General features: G+C 37.7%; 1 protein-coding gene across 11 annotated transcripts in view; it reads left to right on the forward strand.

Annotated features, from left to right (window-relative positions):
• Window positions 1–23,102, forward strand: part of NRXN1 (neurexin 1) — a 1,007,877-nt gene that overhangs the window by 464,129 nt on the left and 520,646 nt on the right. For 7 of the 11 annotated variants that reach the window (XM_059659869.1, XM_059659870.1, XM_059659863.1 and 4 more), the window contains 3 exons: window positions 280–663; window positions 7,085–7,288; window positions 9,822–9,848. In XM_059659869.1, the coding sequence (XP_059515852.1) occupies window positions 280–663; window positions 7,085–7,288; window positions 9,822–9,848 (615 nt within the window). The remainder of the gene's footprint in view (window positions 1–279; window positions 664–7,084; window positions 7,289–9,821; window positions 9,849–23,102) is intronic. The other 4 variants (XM_059659871.1, XM_059659872.1, XM_059659873.1 and 1 more) reach the window with 1 other exon arrangement.

Genomic DNA, 23,102 nt, shown 5'->3' on the forward strand with positions numbered 1-23,102 from the left:
TGGCTTTATTTTATAAAAAGTGCAACAGCTGTGCTGTGCAATAAAGCCACCTGTGATAAAAATGAGGCACGCCTGTAGAATCGTTTTAGTTACAGCCTGCCTTACTTCCACAAGTCTCTGTTAGTTTCACTGAGAAGTACAAAGACACTAGGAATAGAAAGAAACCTGTGAAATTGTGCCCTCCGGGAGATTACCCGGAGGCCCAGGAGAGAAGGAAAGGGTCGTATGTAGGGCACGGTACACGCTGTAAAGATCTGTGTGTCTCCTGTCTTTCCACAGGTACCATTTCTGTCAACACTCTGCGCACACCCTACACTGCCCCCGGGGAGAGTGAGATTCTGGACCTGGATGATGAGTTGTACCTGGGGGGCCTCCCAGAAAACAAAGCCGGCCTCGTCTTCCCCACCGAGGTGTGGACTGCCCTGCTCAACTATGGCTACGTGGGCTGCATCAGGGATCTGTTCATCGACGGCCAGAGCAAAGACATCCGGCAAATGGCTGAAGTGCAAAGCACCGCTGGAGTGAAGCCCTCCTGCTCCAGGGAAACAGCGAAACCGTGCCTTAGCAACCCTTGCAAAAACAACGGCGTGTGCCGGGATGGGTGGAACCGCTACGTCTGCGATTGTTCCGGAACAGGCTACCTGGGCAGGTCCTGCGAGAGAGGTAGGAGTCCCCAAACCAAGCCGCTGAGCTCCCCTGAGATGCAAGGCTTCTTGCACGCTGACCTTAAACTCTAAATTGACCGTGGACTCCTAACGTGTGCCCTGCTGAAGTGAGCTCCCCACGAGCTGGGCAGTGGCTCCTGACAGGTTCTTGATGCATCCTTAATGATCTTAAAGGACCCGATTCGGGAAGACACCGCTTTTTAAGGATATTGCAGGAATACATATGTGGGTATTATGTATCCTAGGGTACGAGCCTAAGCAGTATGGTAGACAATAACTGCTTTCTCTTTTGCCCAGTTTTTAAATTTCAGGACACTAGAAAGTAAAGGCATGAATTAGACACATTTATGGAATCCAGGGCTACTATCTATCCCCTCATATATAGTGTAGCATTAGAAGCAGGCTAAGCAGGAAGTTGCAACTTCCCTGACACTATTGCTGGAGAATCAGGTTAGCCTGCTCATTTCACTTCAGTCACCTTGCCCAGGTTTGACATTTGAAAAGTAAGCTGACTTTGCATCACCCCAGTTACACCAGCATTTTCAGAAGTGCGCCCCAGTTTCAAAGGCACTTGCTTACCTTTGCCCCAGACCTAACTGGTCACGGAAGATTCATTGCCTATTCGATATGAAATGAAGGCATTGTGTGTCTGCTGAAGCTCTGAGCAGGCACCTCCATTTCCTTCTCTATTAGGAGACTGAGCTACATTCCTTCTTCCTTTCCTCTCGATTTAGAAGGAGAAGAATAAGGGTTAAAGGAAGGGTGAAGGGTAAAGGCTGTCACAGTTCATCTGCAGACAGGGCTAAAGGGAGAAATAGCAGAACCAGTAGGTCTCAGCATGTACCTCTATCGATCTAAGAGTTTCAGATAAATGCTTTAGTCGCTAGTCCCATTGCCACTCATTTTCAACAATGGAACAAAAAAATCGATATGAAGAAATATTGATGAGTTTTTCCATTGTGCTCTCACACTCTACATAACATCGCTGTTAGCCATTAACCTCAAAGTAACCAGCATCTATTTTTTCAGCTACGAATATTTAGTCTTTTTCTTCCCTTCATTTCTACAACAGTTTAATGCAACATTTAAGTTAACACTTTCTAGAGACAAAGTGGTGATTTTCTAGAATCCCAAGTTGAAATGTGACTTTAGTTCTTGATCTGAATAAGGAGGTTTGTCATTTCATAAGCTCTATTATTAAAATTAATCAATATGAAAAATAATAAGAATAAATCCAATACTCACCTTAAATTACCTAACAAAATACTATCTCTGTTCTGTTATACAATTAGATGGGTCAATAGATGGGTAAATATTTTAAAAACATTGATGCATCCATTCTCCTAATTGCAATGGCTGTGAATTGTCATTAGGAGTTAGATATTTCTGAGCAGTTTTCATTTGCAAGGTGCATGTGGTCTCTGTAAGTTTTCTCTTCTCGTTTTCCCTTCTAATCTCAGTTTGTTTGTGTAGTTTGGTTTTTAGAAATTGCCAAAGGGACCAACAGTAACACCAAAGAGACAAAGCTCACGAGATGTGTTACAATTAGTCATAACGTGAGATGAGCAGACCTGTATGATTGAAGATTTTGTTTTTATTTTAATCACCCAGAGCGCTATCTGATTTCTGATGCCTCCAGCTTAAGTGAAACTAGAACAGGATATAGCTGCACCCTCACAGGAGTTGCAGAAGCCTTCAGTTAACTATGCATGGTGCACCACCCTGTGGCAGTGTCCCACTACTACACATGGCAGAAATAAAAATAGAAATTGTAGAGCTTCCTGAGCCAGAATGAGGGAAAAGGAATATTTATATATTGCAATAATTAGAAGGAAGGTGGCAAGCATATGCAGATTTGCAAATGAGAATTTAATAGCAAGCTTCATCACTGGGATTCGACATACATTTTTATCTGACAGATGGCTGGAAATTTCCACAGATTTCTTTGTCTCTGGGTTGGTTGTGTGTGGAGGAGGAAATGGTCGTCTTGTGTGTATTTTTTGTTTCTCGACTACCCGGCATATTGTGAGTAGTCTTTGATTTTCAGAGTTAATTTTCTTGTTCATATTCCGGCATCTCCTGTGAGGAGGGTAATATGGGTGGGATGCTGTCATGCTCGATACCACAACGTCTGGCTTCTGCCCAGCGCCCAGCTTTGCCCTAGTTCAGTCAACACAAGATCATGCCCAACCCTCGAGGTTTCCTATTCAAAATAAAGGGATTTTTCTCCTTACACTCTCATCACATATGATTGTTGAGCACAAAGGAGTTGATTGACAACTCTTGAAGTGAATAAAAATAAAGGCACTTCAAAAGTTTCCATTTTACTATTATTGAGCAATAGTTACTAACATATAAAGATAATTATTCAAAGTAATTAAAAAGCATGTTCAAGTCCATGGACAATTCAGCATGGGGAGTGGAGCTGTAATCCCATTATAGGAAATCTTCATTCTGCATTAAGTAAGCAAAGGTGTTTATAAGGAAGAACAGAATATTTGCTGACGTAGGAAAATAGTATTTTGTCTATGTATATTGATCCCATAAGGAGGAGTAATATAGAAATAATGTTTATTAGAATATGAATTAAATGTAGCACCTGCCCTCCCACTTTATTTTATTTTTAAAATAAAACTGGGAATTTGTAGAGATTCGCTCATATAGAAGTTATTTTGGGTCATATGTATATGGTATAATCAGAGGTCTACTTTATACTTGTTTGTTAAAATTCTAACAGATGGAGGGACAGATGTCAGAGCAATATAATTTGGCTCCCTGTCTGATTTTCATAGTTGATCACAATATGTGACTGCCTCTCGGCAAAACTGAGCGCAGGTGTACACTTTAGACGGCGAGAAGGAATACACAGAAGAGCAAATTTATCAAACTTAAGGCCAAAGGAAAAGGAGATCTAAGAGACAAAGTGGAAACTTTTCTGCCCCCACCGGGAATTATTGCCTAGGAATTGGCCATTTAAAGGACTCTTTTGTATTCTAAGTGATAAAATAATTTTACTGATGTTAAAAGATGCTGCCAAATAGCATAACCTTCAAATGTCAGAATGTTGTTTACCATTTATTTGGCAACTCTAGGCTACAACCTTGTGCATTTTTTATTTCTTGTCTCATTAAAAATTAATTCCAATTATGAGAAATCACTTCGGCATTCATTTGTCGTTTATCAACAGGTTATTTTCACATTGAGAATGGTTTAAAATGACAATCAGGGGCTCTCAAGTTTTATTATTTTACTCTGTTATTTCATTCCTGCTGCTTTTTTGGAGAATGGTAAAGGCTAATGATCCTAATTATTTTTCCTACTTTGGGTTGGATTTCAGTCTGTATTTATGATCCGCTGCCAGACCTCTATATTTCTAAAAGGATGTTTCTCTACTTAGCTTTTAATCAAATTAAGCTACATGGCTGTGAATTGTCATCAGGGGTTAGATATTGCTGCACAGTTCTCACTTGAGATCATTTAAAATATGAGTATTGAATAATAGAGACTGATTTACAGACTGTATAACCAAGCGAAAACTAAAAATATTTTTGTATTTTTATCTGTATGATACCACAGTAACTGAACAATTGATAATGGCTTTTAAACTTGTATTCACATATTGTTTTATAGACATGTACACTAATTGTCTGTAGTTCAGGATAAGAAATAGTAAAGATCAAATTTCTCTAAGGATTATACTAGAAACACTTTTTCTGTTGTTGTTGTTTTTTTATAGAGTTTACTGAAACTTTGCAATCATGTTTTAATTATTTTTGGAGCTAGTTCTCCTAGATTTTTCGGCACTGAACTCTGTGTTTTGCAATATTGCATCTGTCTTGGAAACTTCTCTAATTGGAAAATGATCTGATATAGAACCACTATATTTTAAAGGATTGTATTATTTTCTCAGTGCTTAGGTCAGGGCCTAGCCATGGGACCCCTACTTTGGACAATAGACCCCTTTCCTAATCTATCTTTTGCAGCACAATTATAAACTTCAAAGTAGACTTTACTATTTTGTTCATATTTATTACCAAAATTAGATTCCACTTATAATAGGCAGAATAAATAATTTTTTTAGTAAGCATATATGTAAGCTTGGTAACCAGATTGAAGGACATTCTTTCATGTACCCTCAGTATTGAGTGCAATCATTCATTCAGTACGTGTTCGTTGAGCCTCTGCCGTGTGCCTAGCACTCTGGGGCTCTGAGTTGCTGATGGAATAATGAGTAGGAGCATCCAACCTCTGTCCTCACCACACTTCAGCACTTAGATTTTATAGGGCAAGGACAGCTAATGCTATATAAACAAAAAGAAAGGATAATTAAAAACTCGAGCGGTAAGTAGATATAGAATAACTGGGGAGAAGATTAAAGGAGTGCTTGCAGCATATCTCTCTGAAGTGACATTTGACCAGAGACAGGGATGCTGAAGGAACCAGCCATATAAAGTCTGGGGTGAAGCCTGCTAGGACGGAGTGCAAATACTTCAAATACTTGAGAGATGAAATCAGTGTGTCTGGGTTTTACTAAACTAGTGTGTGTGTGTGTGTGTGTGTGTGTGTGTGTGTGTGTGTGTGTTGGGGATGGGGGAGGGGGGGTGATGCTAAAAAATGAGGCCAGAGAGACAGACTGGGCCCAGATCACAGGAAAAGGTTAGGAAAAACGAGTACAGCTTTTATTATAATTTCAGTAGAAATCTATCCGTGGGGGTTGGGGGAGGTGAGGGGTTGTTTAAGCAATAAAGTGATAGAATCTGACTTACTTCTTTAAAAGTTTAGCTTGGCTGCTGTGTGCAGGGAGGAACAATCGAAGTGGGGAGACTTTTGAGGGAGCTTTATAGTGGTCCAGGTGAGAGACTGCAGCAGAGTCTGAGGGACTTTGGTGGTAAGAGTAAGCCAATGACTCAGGAAATGAATTGGAATTAGTGCCTTCAAGCATTGCAGACTTGCAAATAGATTGGACATGAGGAGGGTGAGAGAGAAATCAGAAAGGCAAAGGTCTGAGTGATGGGTTATATCATTTACCGAGAACATCGGAGAAGGACATGATGGGTGTTCATTGTTGTGGGGGTGGAGTGGTAAAGAGTGTAGTAAGGTACCTATCAGATTCAATTTGGAGATCTTCAATAGGCAATGGATGAATGATGAGTGATGGAGCTCAAGAGAGAATCAGGACGGTTAATAAAGATGAGGGGGAGTGAGCACATGCATTGAGAGAGATCCTTTGTCATGAGGTGGGCAGAAAAGAGTGCCAGGCAGGGACCTTGGGACCTTCATGCTTATCCATTCTGGATGTGCCTTCAGCCTCATGATGGCAACAACTGATGATCCCAGGATGTTAGAAGGAACGCTTGACTTTGCTGACCTCTTGAAAAATAAACTTGCAAAACCACAACTCCAGAAATACCGTCTTCATGATAAACACAGTTGCATTAGTAAAGTTAATTGTTGTGTCATGTACCTGGGCAGGATCATGAGAATTTCCTAGTTTGTTTTAAATCCAGGTAGTTTTTCTTTTATTAGATGAGAATCTTGAGTTTTGAGAACCAATGAAGGAGCAGCATGACTCACACTTGTTTTTGCAATATTCCACCACCACATGTAGTGTTAAACACTCAGGGGTGCTGACGATTTCTTAAAGCAGTCAGTTTGTGACCCACGGTTTTCACTGTTTGCTTTTTTATGTGTTTACACTGTATGAAGCAGCTTCCCTCAGAAAGCAATCCACTTTCGGTTTAGTAGCACACACACACACACACACACACACACACACACACACACACACACGCTCTTCAATCCCACCTGCCATCTCTAGGAAGCACATCGTCCTTGGCGTTTTAGTGATAGCTTCATATTTTCAGGATACCAAGGTCATGGCCGCAGGCAGTGTTAAGTTCTAATTCAGTGCCCTTAGAATCATGAACTTTTAAGGAGAGCAGAGGCCTTAAAGATCCTGTTCCAGCAAATGAGATCCTCTCAGAGCCTAGGCGGGCTTTACAGAGCTGGTCAGTGGCCGAGCCCCGAATAAACACTCATTAAAGAGTTGCCCGAGCTTCCAACCAGGCTCACACTGCTGGTACACAGCAGAATCGATCTCTGCTCTTGGAAAGAGAGACACATACAAAAACATGTATGATCCAACACGATCAATGCTATAGGTGGAAAGTGCTATGGGAATGGAAAGGAAAGTGCAGCCATATTTCCTCCTGGGTTTTAGCAGGTACTTCACGGAGAACGTTCTCCCTACTGTGACCCCTCTGTTCAGCTTAACAAAGAATTGCTCATTTCTGAAGCAGACGAGCTGAGCTTGTAGTCTTGTGTTCTATCTGAAAGACTTTAGTAGGTCACTCCTTTCCTTTTCCAAGTCTGAATGCCCTAACGGACCAAGAATGTCTACATTCATTTCTCACCTACAGAGGCAACGGTTCTGAGCTACGATGGGAGTATGTTTATGAAGATCCAGCTCCCCGTGGTCATGCACACAGAGGCTGAGGACGTGTCCTTACGGTTTCGATCCCAGCGTGCATATGGCATTCTCATGGCAACCACCTCCAGGGACTCGGCAGACACCCTCCGCCTGGAGCTGGACGCAGGGCGTGTGAAACTGACGGTCAACCTAGGTAACAACTCACCTTCCCCACTGAACTAACACCTTTCACTTTTTGTTCCGTTCTGCCTGCCAGCATTTATCGAGTAGCCTGTTTGCCATGGAAAGTTAAAACACTTAATGGTCTCATTTCCATCATTTAATTTAATTTAGGTATTGGGGGCATCTTTTTATTGTTTTTTGTTGTTGTTGTTATTGTTGTTTGTTTACCATAATTTACTGTCTTGTGATTCCTACCACTGAGGGTTCTTGGAAGGAAGCCATCCATATCAATGAGGTTAATTGAAAATATAAATCATTAGGCTTGCAGAGGCCTCAAATCGAATTTTCTATTATGATATTTACTGGCATTCTGATTGGCTATAGATGATATCCTTTCAGATATATCTACTGAGATAACATATGCACCAAATATCAAATTTCCACTCTGTGATCTAGGTCAACAGTCGTTTTTCTTCTATTCCATGGGCTTTTCCTTTCAGTAGTCACCCGTGTGGTAGCTCATCTTTTCTGTTTGGAAGTTCTGTGTGGTGATACTCTGCTATCAAACAGCAATCCACAACCCTTCAATGCCCAAAGTCTGCGGCCCTCAGCAAACAGCCACGAGATCACTAAAAACACAGGCTCTTCTTCAGAAAAATAATGCTTTCCTGCTTCATTATAGAGTTAGGCAAGAGTCGCTACAGTAAAACCTCAACAACCCAGATGAAACATGGGGGAAGGCCAGGCCGAATTAAGAAAACCTCTGAATTGTAGAATTAGCAAAAATTAAACAGTTTGATTTTCAATTGCATTCAAAACACAAATTAATAGCTGGGGGAAAAAAATCCTGTTAAGGAAAGGTGTTACTAGGCTGGCTTTGATGGATGGAAAAGAATTATCCATAATTAGCACATTGTTTCATGCAGGTTGGGCCATCAATACATAGTAAAGTAGTTGAAATCAGCTTTCTCCCTAAGCTTGACCTTTCACAATTTGTTCGTTTAATTGTTTTCAGGTGGTCTATAGTCAGACTGAATGAAGAATTATAAATAATCTGCCCAATAATTTTCAATATTATCATTAACTCCAAGAGGAGCACACATTAATGAGGTTTTACTGTATTACCTGGAAGCAGCAACAAACACCCATAAAACTTAATAAACAGAGAAAATAAATAAGCAGAGAAAAATGTGAAACTATGTAGATTTTTTAAAAAAAGGAGGAAATGTGAGGAAGTAAGGCATTTATAGAAACCCCACCTACATTTTCTAATTGTGCTTGGCAGAGTGATAGCTCATAAAATATATAATTGTTTCATTACATTCAATTAGTATTAGTTAAATTAAGTTAGATAATAAGGGTGTTTTTCAAAGATCCCTGAAGAATACACAGGACTCATTTTCTGTTCTGTTAGAGTTCCCTCTAGTGACCATGATAGGTTACTACAGCCAATCAAAATAAATGGACTAATTGCAGTAAAGGGGCCGCTAGCCAAAGTGGAAACACCCCTGGACATTTTCCAACAGCAAAGCATTCTGTGGAAAGAGCTGTGTAGATGCTGGTCCTTGGCTGTTTGCAACCACTTTTCTGATGCGGTTGACGACACATGACAAACTCAGCTACATGGAAACAGAATCTAGGTTTATCTTTTTCCTGTTCCCCAAAGGCATTAAATTCTGCGACCAAAATCGACAAATATTTATCTATACATGAAATAAGCATAAAACACCCCACATAGTCCTTTAAAGATAACCCTTGTGACCACAGTCTGTGTTATTCAGATCAGACATCCTGCCCTTAAAGAACCTGCTCTTCCATAAGAAGCAAGTAGAAGAAAGGGAAAATCAATAGCAGCATCAACCATGACACTTACTGCATAGAGATGACATTGTTAGCTCCTAAGAGAGGCACAGGCTGAGGAATGTGACACTAAGAAGTAGTGTCTTAGCCACTAGAGTTTCTAAAAGAAACATAGCGTTTCTTTCCTCCTCTGATTAATACAAGACGTGGGATCCAGCCAGCTTCGGGCTGTGACCTCTTTGTCCAAGCAAAACCAAAATAAGACATTAGGGTGAGGTGAGAATAATTTCCACTTGCTCTCCATTGACCACCCCGACCGATCCTGAAGGAATCCGATGGCCTTTGTGGGATACTAGCTTTTGGAGGTCCAAGATGTCTGAGCTTCGCTGAGCTTGCACCTGCACCCCGTTGTGACGGAGCACTTTTTAATTACGCTGAAAACAAGGATCTGTTCTTTCACAGATGGGGAGGAAGTCGCAGCCAGTCCAAGTCAAGCATCTTTGACAGTTAACAATTCTTTATTCCACTTAGATTTGTCACCATGTAGCTTTGTTTGAATTGGCCATTTTTCAAACCTGCCGATGTTGTTTCCAATGGCGAAGTTTTATAACGATGAATCTGGGTTCTAGAAATATGTAAAGTTATGGAGTGGCCATATTTGCATGTGTCTGTCCCCGGAAGGGTGGACTGTGATTTTATTGGATGTCTGCAGCTATTACCTTGAAGGATAAATTTTCATTTTTCATCTATTCTTCCCCATCTAGATTGTATCAGGATTAACTGTAATTCCAGTAAGTGCCTATTCAAAATTCTTAAAATGTTATTCCTCCATTATGATGTAAGCTAGTCAAGAAAAAAAAGAGCAAGAGAAAGGCATTTATAAAACTCATGAATTCACTTTTGACGTATACCAGTCCATCATCTGGGTTGTAAAAATTCATTTTGAAATCTGTCCAGTTGAAGACTTAACAGCTGTAGTCCCTACCGCCAAGTGGCAAAAGAGGCGGCAAGTGTTTCTTGACATAAGGTACAAACGCCTCTATAGACCTTTGGATAGGTCGAGTAGAATTTGTATTTTGCCAGATCTTGGACTCCAGTAACTCTCTTCTTCATGACCAAATTTGGAGAAGATACCATGGGTCCTATTTCCTTCACTTATTGTTTTTATCTCTTAACGCAAATACAGAAAAACATGTAATTCCTTTCATTTTGAGAGTTAGTATTAAATCTTTCTAAATTCAACCATTTACATAGGAAAATGTGTTTTTTCCAAGTTATAAATATACAGAAAATTACTTGTCTAAAGAAGTTTTTCTTGTTCCTAACGAGTATTTACATGATGAATTTTTACATCCTGATCATATATCTGCAAAAATAACTAAATCTGTGATATGCATGCCAAATGATTAGTCAGAAAAGATGCATGGACTGAGTTTTATTTGATTGTAGACTAGAGAACCTGAAAGGATATAAGGACTGTGATTTTATTTTGAGTTGTAGTCTTATCTAAAGAGTACATTTATTTCCTTTCTTTACATAAATATTTAGATTTTTCTTTTCCAGGTTTTGCTGACCACATTAAAGAATCTCCTCCAATGTTAACAGAATTATTAGCTATTTAAATAAATGGTTCTCACAAGCTTCTAATCTCTCATGGTCATAATCAGTAAAAAAAAATTGCCTCTGTCCTTATAAAGTGCTGAATGTGAGTTGATGGAGTCTAAACCCCAAACCACGGGCTGTGTTTCCAAGTGGTGACAAGCTATCCTCTGAGGAACAAATGGTGGTTTTACGCTGACAAAATGAGATGCTTTATCCAATGGAATTTTTACAACTTCCAACACTGTGCTTCTTATTCAGATTTGCTTCATATACGTTAAGATTCATTTTAAAATAGCAAAAAAGACCGTCTCTGATCATAGCAAGAAAAAGGTCATGGAATCATGACTTCAGAAAAATTACATTCATAAACTACCATCTCAAACAGAATAGCTCCTGAAATAATCTGTCAAAACTCTGCAAGTGGAATTTTCAGGTACACCACATCTCCTCTCAAACCCCGTCTCTTCTCTGTCGTTCTCCTGAGCAGGTGACAGACTTGCAGCTCGAATCCCGTGGTCCAGTTTGCCTTCAGCTCTGGGGCACGGATGCAGGCCAAGTGGCAACTCACACAGATCTGTGCCTTAAGGCAGCTGGAGATATTTAGATTCTTCCCGAATCTTAGGAAATCCATGTGAGAAAACATGTTTCTTTTTAGACTTCTGCTTTATGTGCTCTTACAATAAAACATGGGTTTTACAATTTATAAAAGTAACCACATAAATGCTAGTGTTTGATGGAAATTAATTCAATGAAATGAACTGTGTTCTTCAGCTACATAAATTAATTTTCAAAACATGTTTATAGTCTAACTACTACATTCATGCATTACCTTCATTTGGCTTAGAAGAGTCTGATATTAAGTATAGTCATTTTTTCCTCTGGATATTAGTGAGAATATTATCTTTAAGGATAAAAACTTTGCTGGTGGGTGGCATTTTCCCCCTTTTAAGAGGTGCTACATTTAAATTACTTGAATTAAATGAATGACTGTGACACACCTTTCGGTGCACACCTTGTACAGGACTGCAAGTGCCTTAACTTGACAGCAGTCCCAGGAAAGAGCATTCAGTGATCAGGTAACGTTTCATTTCCTTTTCCTTTGTTTTATTTGTGGAATCTTGGGCAGGTTTAACAAGAAGCCCAAGTTCTATCAAGAATGTGTGTTATTACTCAACTTTGAGGAGAGGGAGGACATTTTATATCTAATAATGAAAATCTAACTCACAGTGATTAAATAAGCAGAGATTTCCACCGGGAGTGCATTTCCTACCCCATAAAAAATAAAAATATCTGCACTGCAGTATAACTTGAAGGTCAATGAAAGTTCATGTATGACATTTATGACCTTTGAGTCATAAGTTTGTATGAAACTGAGATGACTGTACATTGATTAAATCCCAGCCATATACCACCACCGTCTCTAAAATTTATACCAAACGTAAGAAGATATCAGCTGTATTATGAAATTAATAGGAAATACCTTAATTGATCTATTTTAAGAATATTTCCGCTGGAAATATATAAACTATAACATAAAAGATTATCTTGCGTTGAGAGTTAATACCAAACTTTAAATGATTAAGTTTTAATGAAAACCGCCCCAAATTTCTCTATACTCCCTCAGAATTGCTGTTTCCTATAGTGGCGCCATCCTTCCTCATCTCCATCCCACCCCCACCAACCCCAGTTTACAGCAGATGTTCCTTGATATGCAAAAGAAGTGAGGCATAGTACCAGACTGGCCAATCTTTGCTATTGAGGAATAGGCAGTAGGTGAGGGGGGAGAACATCTGGCCGGCGGTATTCAGACCTGTGTGAGGATAAGAGTTGGCAGATATGTTTCCTTTTCAGCCCTTCCAGTGTCAGTAGTTTAGATACGACAACAGGCTCTTTCATGGACAGGCTTTGGATAAGGTTCTTTTGGGAAAGGGCAGGTTTGAATTCCAAAGACCATCTCTGTCAGATTCTTTGTGGCCAATATTTCCCCCATAGTAGGAGAAGCTGTCAAGAAATGTTACATGTTTTTATTTAAAACTCAGAAGCTTATTTTCATGTGTGGAGAGGGCACGTTTGAAAAAAGAACCTTCTCTATGAATAGTGGTCATTTCATTGTCAAAACGGATGCTTTGTTGTTTCAGATTACAAACCGAGTATCTCTGCAGACACTCCCAGACCAGTCTCAGCTCTTTGATGTCCATTAGCTTATGTCATTCCTAAAATATATGTGACATATACAACTTGGAATTAGATTAAGGTCATTGTTTGCAGATTTGTGGACTGGGAGGGTACCAGCGAGGTGTGTTACCTATGGGTTCTCCATTCTCCTCTGCCCAGGATAAGAATAAAGGCGCAGTCAGATTGCTCTTGCCTCCTTAATCAACTCCAATAGTGAGAACAACAATCTACCATCATCAAGTAAATGCATATGGAAGTTGCTAAAAGAACTGCCATCTTTTTTTTTTTATTATTGCTTAAAGTATTACAAAGAGTATTACATATGTATCCATTTTATCCCCCCGCCCTAGACAGTCCCCTAGCCTCCCCTATCCCCCAGTGTCTTATGTCCATTGGTTATGCTTATATGCATGCATACAAGTCCTTTAGTTGATCTCTTACCCCCATACCTCCTGCCCCCCAACCATCCCCGGCCTTCCCGCTGCAGTTTGACAATCTGTTTGAGGCAGCTCTGCCTCTGTATCTATTATTGTTCAAAAGTTTATAATGGTCTCTATTGTCCATGAATGAGTGAGATCATGTGGTATTTTTCCTTTATTGACTGGCTTATTTCACTTAGCATAATGCTCTCCAGTTCCATCCATGACGTTGCAAATGGTAAGAGTTCCTTCCTTTTTAGAGCAGCATAGTATTCCATCGTGTAGATGTACCACAGTTTTCTAATCCATTCATCTACTGATGGGCACTTAGGCTGTTTCCAGATCTTAGCTATGGTGAATTGCGCTGCTATGAACATAGGGGTGCATATATCCTTTCTGATTGGTGTTTCTGGTTTCTTGGGATATATTCCTAGAAGTGGGATCACAGGGTCAAATGGGAGTTCCATTTTCAGTTTTTTAAGGAAACTCCATACTGTCTTCCATAGTGAAGAACTGCCATCTTTTAATGTAGATATTTTCTTCCCTGAGCAGTTAAGGGTGCTACAATAAAGAGAGATGGGAAAGGACTGTAAGTAAAGTGACATTCTTTTAACAGAAAGAGGAAAAATTATTTGAATTAACAAAAACAGATATGTTGTAGAGTGTTTTACATAAAATCATTTCTGCAGAAATGTATACTACGACAAACTATTCCTTAATAAATTATTACCAAGGAAATCCAAGTCAGAGTGAATAGTCTTTTTATGACTAACACATGAAAAGGTGAGTGTTTGATAGTCTCTTGCCTACTCCATAATATTAATTGCCTTAAGAAGTCTTTTAAAGATATAAAGAATGCAAAAAAAATCAAATGCATTAATAATAGGGTCATATTCTGCATTTTTTTTTATGTCTGCCAAAGTACATAATGTGAGGTGTTGGTCATGCTATCTCAGAGTGACCAGGGCAGTCTTCCCCAAACCTCCCAACAATAAATCCAAAGTCATTAGGCTATGTGTTTATATTGTTTTCCCCAAATTTGGCCTTTACAGTGGCATGTTGCATGCTTCAATAGTTTCTCTCTCTCTCTCTCTCTCTCTCTCTCTCTCTCTCTCTCTCTCTCTCTCTCTCTTTCTTCTTCTTCTTCTTCTTCTTCTTCTTCTTCTTCTTCTTCTTCTTGTAACTTTTAAAGTTGTTAATGCTATATATACTCTTTGAAGGTTTAAATACATTGAAAATTTGAAAACTAACGTGCTCCTATCAACTATAAGTGGGTCATAATTGTCATATAAATAACTACTTTAAATATGTAGTGGATGCAAGGTTTGGTTTTGTCAGTATTTTCTTTTTTATTTTTATTTTCAAATCAATGACATAATTTACAGAATCTGTTTATTGCCCACAGGAAGGCTTGAAGCCACCTCTCATCCATATAAAAAATGGATTTTAATAAACTCATAATCTCTAATGCTTGTTTGCATTATTTTTGGTTTCTTTATGCCTTTACACGTGCCCAGCTCTTTCTTCCTACCAAGATTTACTCTTCCCACTTCTCCATTTCCAATGTTGTTTTCTCTGGTTCTCTTTTCTCTTATTTTCTTACAATAATAAACACTTTTTGGAGTTGAAAACAAAATGTTTTATTTGTCTGACCTTCCAACTGTTTTGGGCTTCTTACAGAAAATGGCTTATCTAAGATGCAGAGACAACAAACTTGCAGATGATATTAATGTGGGTAGTGTCAAGGGTTGAAGTTCAACTCCTTTTATTTCCAGCTCAATGTCTAAGTATTGGAGAGAAAAGGAATCTAAGGCCAAGTACTTAACCTCACTTTTGACTTGGATATAATGAAAAAACGCCCTGAGTAGTACGTTTTGGAAAATGTACTATGATGGATGTCTGGAGTGGATAATAAGATCTTATTATTATCATTTTATTACCAGAATGAAAAGATCAACTGTATATTAGTTATCACCAATTTCTTATGTAGATCAAAGTGGAAAGCAATAAAAGATTGCAGATTGTCAACTAGTGGCACTTAAGCCATGTTAGATTGCCTTCATCAGGCGGCCACTTGGCAGCTACTTAAAAAGATATGAGGACATTTCTGGGGGCTGGTCCTTGTTAACATGAAACAAATGTTCAGTTTGGAGCAGCTGCCTGGTACCTAAGAGCAAAGAAGTGCAAAAGGGAGTCTCCTGCCTCGGCTGCCACGCAGCAATCCATCACCTGGCTTGTAGGACTCCATCACTCATTGCCTCTCAGTGACTGCTGCAATTCATCTGCCTAGGATATGAGCTGTTCTGTTTTGTTTCTTTGTTGTTTTCTTTTTTTTTAAGCTGCAAGTATATATTAAGAAAAGGAATAGGCAGTTTATAAATGATTACTTTTAGCAAAACTCTAAGAGAAATTACATATAAAATATAGAGACCATAGATTTCTGGTGAAAAACAAATGGCTTAAAACAGGCAAAGAGAGCTGGCACATAACAAGTATTTAGAAAAATATCAAAATTGAAATAAAATGTAAGGGAAGCCCATTTTGATTGTCCACATTTTAAATTTTTGAGAATTATAAAGAAAAGTGCACTTTTTCTTTGCACATTTAAGTGGCTACATAGATTGGGAAAATTTTAATGTGAAGGCTTGGTAAGTAGAAGATGGGAGTCTATTTCGGTGAATAATTAATCTGCCCACTGCCTATATGCAAATATAAAATGCTGCAGTGTTTTAGCAGATTACTCTTTTGTGTGGGATAAGAATTCATCTTAAAATCGGGCTCAATTATTAATTTTTCACTAAGGCACTTCCTTATTGCTATTGCTAAATTCTGTGCTCACAGTAATGCAAAATTTCAGACTCCTGGTGACCTGGTTCATCCAATTCTCCATTGTCCATTGTTGGCATTGTAACAATGGCCTAGGTAGATATTGTTGGACAAATCTAGAAAGTTTCAGAAAAAAGTGTTCTGAACTTGATATTACCTTGGGTTCTGTGAAAAGGAATGTTTCTTTTGTACAACCAAATGTCATCAAAGACCACAGCCTGTTGGTCAGATATTTTTGTTTCTTTTACTAGAAAAAGCTGGTCTCTAAACATCCACTATTTCCTTCATAGTCTTGAGTTTCTTCCTTTGTTTGTGTTTATTTATTTACTAGAGGCCTGATGCACAAAATTCATGCAAGATTAGGCCTTCCTTCTCCCGGCTGCCAGTATCAGTTTCCCTCTGACACCTGGGACCGGGGCTTCCCTTGCAGCCCTGGCTTTGTCCGGAAGGTCATCTGGAAGGACATCCGGTCTAATTTGCATATTATGCTTTTATTATTATAGATTGGTAGTGTTGTGGGTTCACTCAGCAAGATAGACCACCGACTCAGAATTTAAAATTTAGGAGCCTTTATTCAGGTGGCCAGCGACTACAGTTACAGCACCCTGCCGAAGCAGAGGCTGAACTGCAGTGCTGACTGCAAGAGTTACATTTTATTATTAAATTCTCTGGAGGCCCAGAGAAAAATGTGTCTTTCAAATTCCGGGCCCCCAGTATGGAGGAAACTCTCTTTATTTATACTTTCTCCAGTCTTTTGTCTCCCAAATTTGGAATGAGACTTCCGGGCCTTCTGAGAAAGAAGGCCTGCGTGCTGGGAAGGGGCCATGAGACCACATCTCAAGGCCTGGCCTGATGTCAGTACCTTCCTATCTATGTGTTTTAGGAACAGACAGCACAGCGCGCCCCGTCTGGCTGCAGTGCCAGATATGCAGCCCAGTACAGTAGGGAGGTAACACAGGTTATAGCTTCTCCTTTTTCATGTCTTCTGCTTACTCCTGGTGTCTCCTGCTTCATGATTTCTGTTCACTGCTTTGTCTTGTGCATGTCTCTTGGCTTTTTGCGGTTCCTGTACTAACTATTGACACTGTATATGTTCTGTATTCAGACTCCCCTAGACAGAGAATCTAGTGGATTCATTACTTATTCTTGTTCTATTGAACAGAGATTTCAAATCATGTCGCCTCATAAGCCATTGATCAGATTTTAGCTTTGGGGGCTGATGACACCAGTGATCCAAGCAGCTGTAATTAGAGTGGGGTGGGGGTGGGGCACACAACATACTTCCCTCAAGGGGATGTAGGAGCAGCAAGCTTTCCACACAACCATCTTTTCTCTGATTGTCCGATGAAAACTGTTTTTACTATCGCTGTAAAATACTCATGTGGATTACAGTTTATTCACATAATAATGACTAACATATGGTGTATAAGCCAAGTGAGCAAGTCTCTTTAAATCAGGGAGGAAATGCAAGGGGATGTCAAAGAATTTGGAAACTGAAACGTTCAGTGTGCTCAGAGCTCTTATCCAGTCTTTCACGTGTTACCAATGGGAGCACAGAGCAAGATGGGTAAGAAGTGCATTATGAAAACGGTTTTCCCCAAAGGTAAAGTAAGAAATTCTAAGAGTATTTAAATCACTGTTATTTTTATTGTACTTGGACTATTTGTTCTTTGAATGAATCATTCATATAATTGTGAGAATGCTTCACCCTTCACAGGTTATCAGTCTGAATATAGACTTGAAATATTTATGCATAGTACTATTAAAATAAATTTCAAAGTCGATTATTCTTTTTAAAATAGATGATTATTAGAATTAAAATTGCTTTGGAAATGTAGGCTTTAAGGTAAAGATTACCAATTCTATTTTAAAATTTGCATATGAAGAATGTACATAGCCCGTGAAATTTACTCACTAAATTGTCAGATACAGAGAAGAGTTAGCCAATTTGGGAAATCAGTAAATTTCCAGTGTAAGTAAATGTCTACTAATAGGCATTCTGAAGAATTCTGAAATGTTTACATTTTCCTAGGTGCAAAGGAGAGGTTTATGCATGTGAAAACTAAACCCAAAATATTATAGAACTAACACATTATAATGGCACCACAAAATTGCTGGCATAGATTTTTCATGCATTATGAAAGTGCCCAGTAAAACAAAATGAAAAAAGAAAGTATTTAAAAAGTTGTGCAAATATTCCCTTAGAATATACATATATTCACCTAGTAGCATTGAAATAGGCAGACAAAAATGGAGTTAGGACATGATAATGGTTCAATACTGTGAAAAATAATAAAAATAGCAATAATAATCACATATAGGAATTCTGAATGTGACATTGTAGATTATGAGATTCCTGACGTGTTTTAATCAATCATTTATAAATTTAATTATTTTAGCTGAAGACTTAGTTCAGTAAGCCAGCTGAGGTGCTTTACCTTGTCAAAAATGATATTTTGGTAACTGATCAATTATTTAAACTCCTCCATTAAGTAAAATTACTTTAGCAAATAGGCAGTTAAAAATAATCAATATTTTCTATTTTTTTTATCAATTATGAAATTGACAAGGAGTTGCAGTAGCAAAATTGTTTTTCTACAATGTTTCTTTAAAATGTTTATAGAACCTGATGATGAGATTCTGGGTAACTTTAAATTTCTTTTCTTTTGTTAATCATATGTATGTTTTAAATTTTCTTCAATAACTTTTTCCTCTACTCAACAATTTAAAATAAGCAATCAAAAGTAGTCCTCCCTGGTGGTCTAGTGGTTAGAATTCGGCGCTCTCAAAAGTGAATAAAGTCAAATGCTCTGTTAAGATCTAGTTGAAAGCAAACCCACCATTATTTAGGGCAACCTAGGCCTCCACTGCAGTATCTGTTTGCATCATGGTATGTATATTTTAAATGTACATTTAAATTGGGGGCTAATTTTCCCACTAATTTTGACCTACAAAATAGTTAGAAGTAGACTTTTTTAAAGCAACATTTGGTTCCTAATTAGAATAATATTTGTTATTTAGAAGCTAGAGGAAGCAAAATATACAAAAGTAGCTACCGTTTCAGTCCTTGGAAAACATTATTAATATCTTAAATGCTGGTATAACACATCATCCTTTGCATATTACATATTATACCTTGTGTAATATGTATTTCTTTAAAAATACAGGGTCATGGTTTGCAAATATTTTGCACTATGTACTTTTATTTTAGCAACATATTGTAAGCATATGTCAAGCACGTGACTACAACATGTATTATTTTTAAAATATAATATATTGTTTACCTTAGATTTTATGCCAAAATGTTATCAAGTAGGTTTTCATCATTGAGCCAGTTGAATAAATCTATATGTACAAAAGTAAGTTCTAACATGATTCATCAGTGATCTCAGAACACTCAAATGGGCACTGTTTGGAAGCATCTGTAAGCAAGATGGAATACTTGTAAGAGAGCAGATACTTCTAGGTGTGTTGGTGAAAGTTATTATCACTGACTATAAGCTACTAAGTGGAAGTTTCACTAACATAATTTTACCATAGGGAGATCAATTAGGAACAAGCACACAGACATAATTTATTAAGTACAGTAGTTGGTAGACCACCTCCAAGAAACCTCCAAGCAATAGCTCCTCAGATTAACCAAGTTAATTTGGCATAATATTTAATTGCTAATAGCCATTGATATAGCGGGGAAATCACCTTTGTAGAATAATTCCTGGATAGTAAAGCAAGCCATTCCTTTCAGGAGACTTTGATTCAAAGACAACTTCAAACAAAGAAGTGATCCCAATATTTTTCCAACTATTAAATGATCAGAAAGAATAGCATTCAAGTTCATAGCTAACAGCCTGATAAATAAACTAATGATAAAAGAAACCAATTTAGTTTTCACTGGCTCTTATTACAGTATTAAAATTCAAAATAAAGAAGGATTTCATTGCTTGGAAAAAAATTTTTATCATTCAAATTTTTACATGATGAATGAATAAATTATCATGCATTATTTGTTCATAGCCTTCACTAATGAAAGAAAGAAAAAAGATCAAAACAGATCAGACACTACAGTTCAATGATTCTAAAGATAAAATATTCCTTATCCTATCTCTTAGAATGCATTTTCTTAAAAAAATAGGTTTATAATGTTTACAACAAAAACTGAGAAATAGATATTTAAGCATTATAATGATTTCTTAGATTGTGTGTGGGTGGGAGGAGGGAGGAAGGAAACAAATAGACTTAACAAAACCAGAAACTTAGATTTATTTATTTTTCTAATATGATTGTTTTTGGAGAAGGTTTCATAAGAATACCTGCAAAATACTGAGGGACAGCTGAATTTTGCAAATTTAGTCCTACATTTAATTATATTCAGATGCACTTCCATTGACAAAGATATGGAAAATAAAACACAGGTAACAGCCATTGTTTCTTGAATTATGCAAAAATATAAATTCTTGACTTTTCATAAAATAAATTCTGTAACAATTATAGTAGTATGTTCAGATAATAAATGATATATTTAATTAAATAATCATTGCATTTGTGACTACAATCATAGCTATGTTTATGGAATATCAGGTAGAATATTTGTAAGTTTCCTAATGCTCAGTACCTGTATGATTTTACTTTCTTTTTTTCTTCATTCAGATACCTTGGCATTGTGTATTGCATAAGATATGCTTAAATAAGTAGCAGCATAAATCAAAGTAATTTTTTTCTTTTCAAGTTACATTAACATTGAATACGTTTTCAGCTTATGATGCTTACTTAAAAACACATCAACTGTTTAGTACTTCATTTTATACCTGCAAGCTATCCTTTTATGTGATAAGCATTTCTTGGAAATGAACTTTTTTTTTTCTTAAAATAAAGTCACAGTCCAAAGTTTTCCTTTCATTATATTAGGTTTATTTTATTCTGCTTCTTCCTGAACTTGCCAGTTGAGCTAGAGTAGATATAGAGAGAGCTGTTTTAAAACATTCTTGTAGCAATGTATTTATATAATTGGTGTTCATTTTTACTGTGTTGTAAATGTAATTATATTCTTAAAAGGTAATTTATATTTCTTAAAATGTGTGTGTTTCACATTTAAAATTTTTTACATCAGATATATTTATCCTGGTCTGTCATAAATGGGTACAATCAATGTCAAAGCTATAGAGGCTAAATGTTTCTTAGTAGAAGACTGAAACATCATTTATTTGCATGATATTTACCCAGCTATGGAGCAGGAGGTGAGGCAGCTACAGATACAGACGTTTATGTTGTGGATAATAGAATAGGGTTGGTGTGAGTTGGGAAAATGGCAGAGGAATCCCCATGGGTTTTTTTTAAAATTGTTTTGAAACCAGAAACTAAGGGCGGCCTGCAGGTGTCAATTACAACCTGGGAAGCTCTTCCTCTTGTCATTCAGAGGTAGAAAGTGCTGCTGCCAGGAGCCCTGACTCAGGCATCAAGCTGAGTGGCTTTTGCTTCTGTTTCCCTGACTTTTCTCTCTTCCCATTATTGTCACAAGGACAGGTTTATTTCCAGCTTCTCAGGGGAAGCTATTGTCCTCAAAATCAACTGTCAAGTAAAACTTGGTAGGACCTGGAAAAGTTGATACAGATAAACCTGATTTTACGCACACACACGTGCGCGCGCGCGCGCACACACACACACACACACACACACACACACACGGACACGCACAAATATCCATTTTAATAAAGGCCGTGATTCAGAATTTGCAATTGCCTTATGCCATTTAAAACTGTCTTACATTGCTTTTAGTTTCTGTTGCTGTTGTCATTATAGTTTTTCACTGATAAGAAAATAGGCTAAGTCCAGAAAAAAAAATTAGACTAATTTAGCATCATTACAGATATGCTAGATTTAATGGCAACACTGAATCTAAAACCCAGGTCTCCTGACTCTCCAGTTCTTGAATACTTTTCCATTACTTATTTCTTTATACTCAGTGTAAAACTTTATGAGAAAGGGAAACTTAAAGTGTCGATTTATTTATGTGTATCTTACAGGGGCTTGAAAACCAGCCCACAGGTTTCAATAAGTAGTTTTATTGAAACAAACACACACCCTTTGTTTACATATAGTCTATGACTGCGGGAACGTTTAACTCAACTACTGGATGCTATTGGCAGTTTAATGACCTAAAAAAGTTGAACAGCCATGTATAAATATAGAATTAATTTATATGCATAAGACAATGCTAAGTCTTTTAAACACCGTATAGCATGGCTAAGGAAACTTTAGGATTCATGTCCACGTGATGCTCATCTTTAGCCCAGCTAACTGTGGTTGAAAAGACACAACCTGTTCTTAACAAAATGGAGCTAGTAGACGGATCATTTCCAGAAGGCAAACTAAATGGACCCGACCTGCCTCCCATCCATGCGGTAGGGTGGCTACGGCTTTGCAGAAGCTCCCATCAGAATCCTCACGCTCAAGCAATGGTTTAATTCAGAGAAAGAGATTAACCTCTCACATAACTCTATGGAGTTATAAAGTAGAAATTGCTTACATTTGATGTTTAAGGCAGTGAAGAAGTTCAGAAGCAATCCTTTTGAACAGTACTAAGAGATAAGGTACTTGATACAGATGGTCCACTTGCGTATTAGCATCTTTAAAATATAACGATAGAGGGAGATGCTTCCTAAAGGGTATGCAATGAGTTTGAGCTTTGTGACTCAAAATCAAAAGGTAATCTTATAGATTTGATTATTCTTAAACCACACCCACCTTTCTGCTCCAGAAACAGCTGTCATTTTAGTCTGGTAGACACCTTTGATCGCATTGCTTCATAGATTTCTTAGCCTTATTTATTTCTTTTCTATTCCTCTTTACTATTTTTCCCCCCCACTGTCAAAAGCCAGTACAAGTAGGTCACAGGACATTTGCACACAGGTTTTCTTCCAAAAGAAACCAAATATAAATAAAATTGGTTCCAAAATTTGAAAATAAATTTAAAGTACACTTGCAAACAAACCTGAAATTGGTAAATAAAGGCTTGTGTAATCTTGT

The sequence above is a fragment of the Myotis daubentonii genome, chromosome 12, assembly GCF_963259705.1.
Source record: "Myotis daubentonii chromosome 12, mMyoDau2.1, whole genome shotgun sequence".
Taxonomy (NCBI): domain Eukaryota; kingdom Metazoa; phylum Chordata; class Mammalia; order Chiroptera; family Vespertilionidae; genus Myotis; species Myotis daubentonii.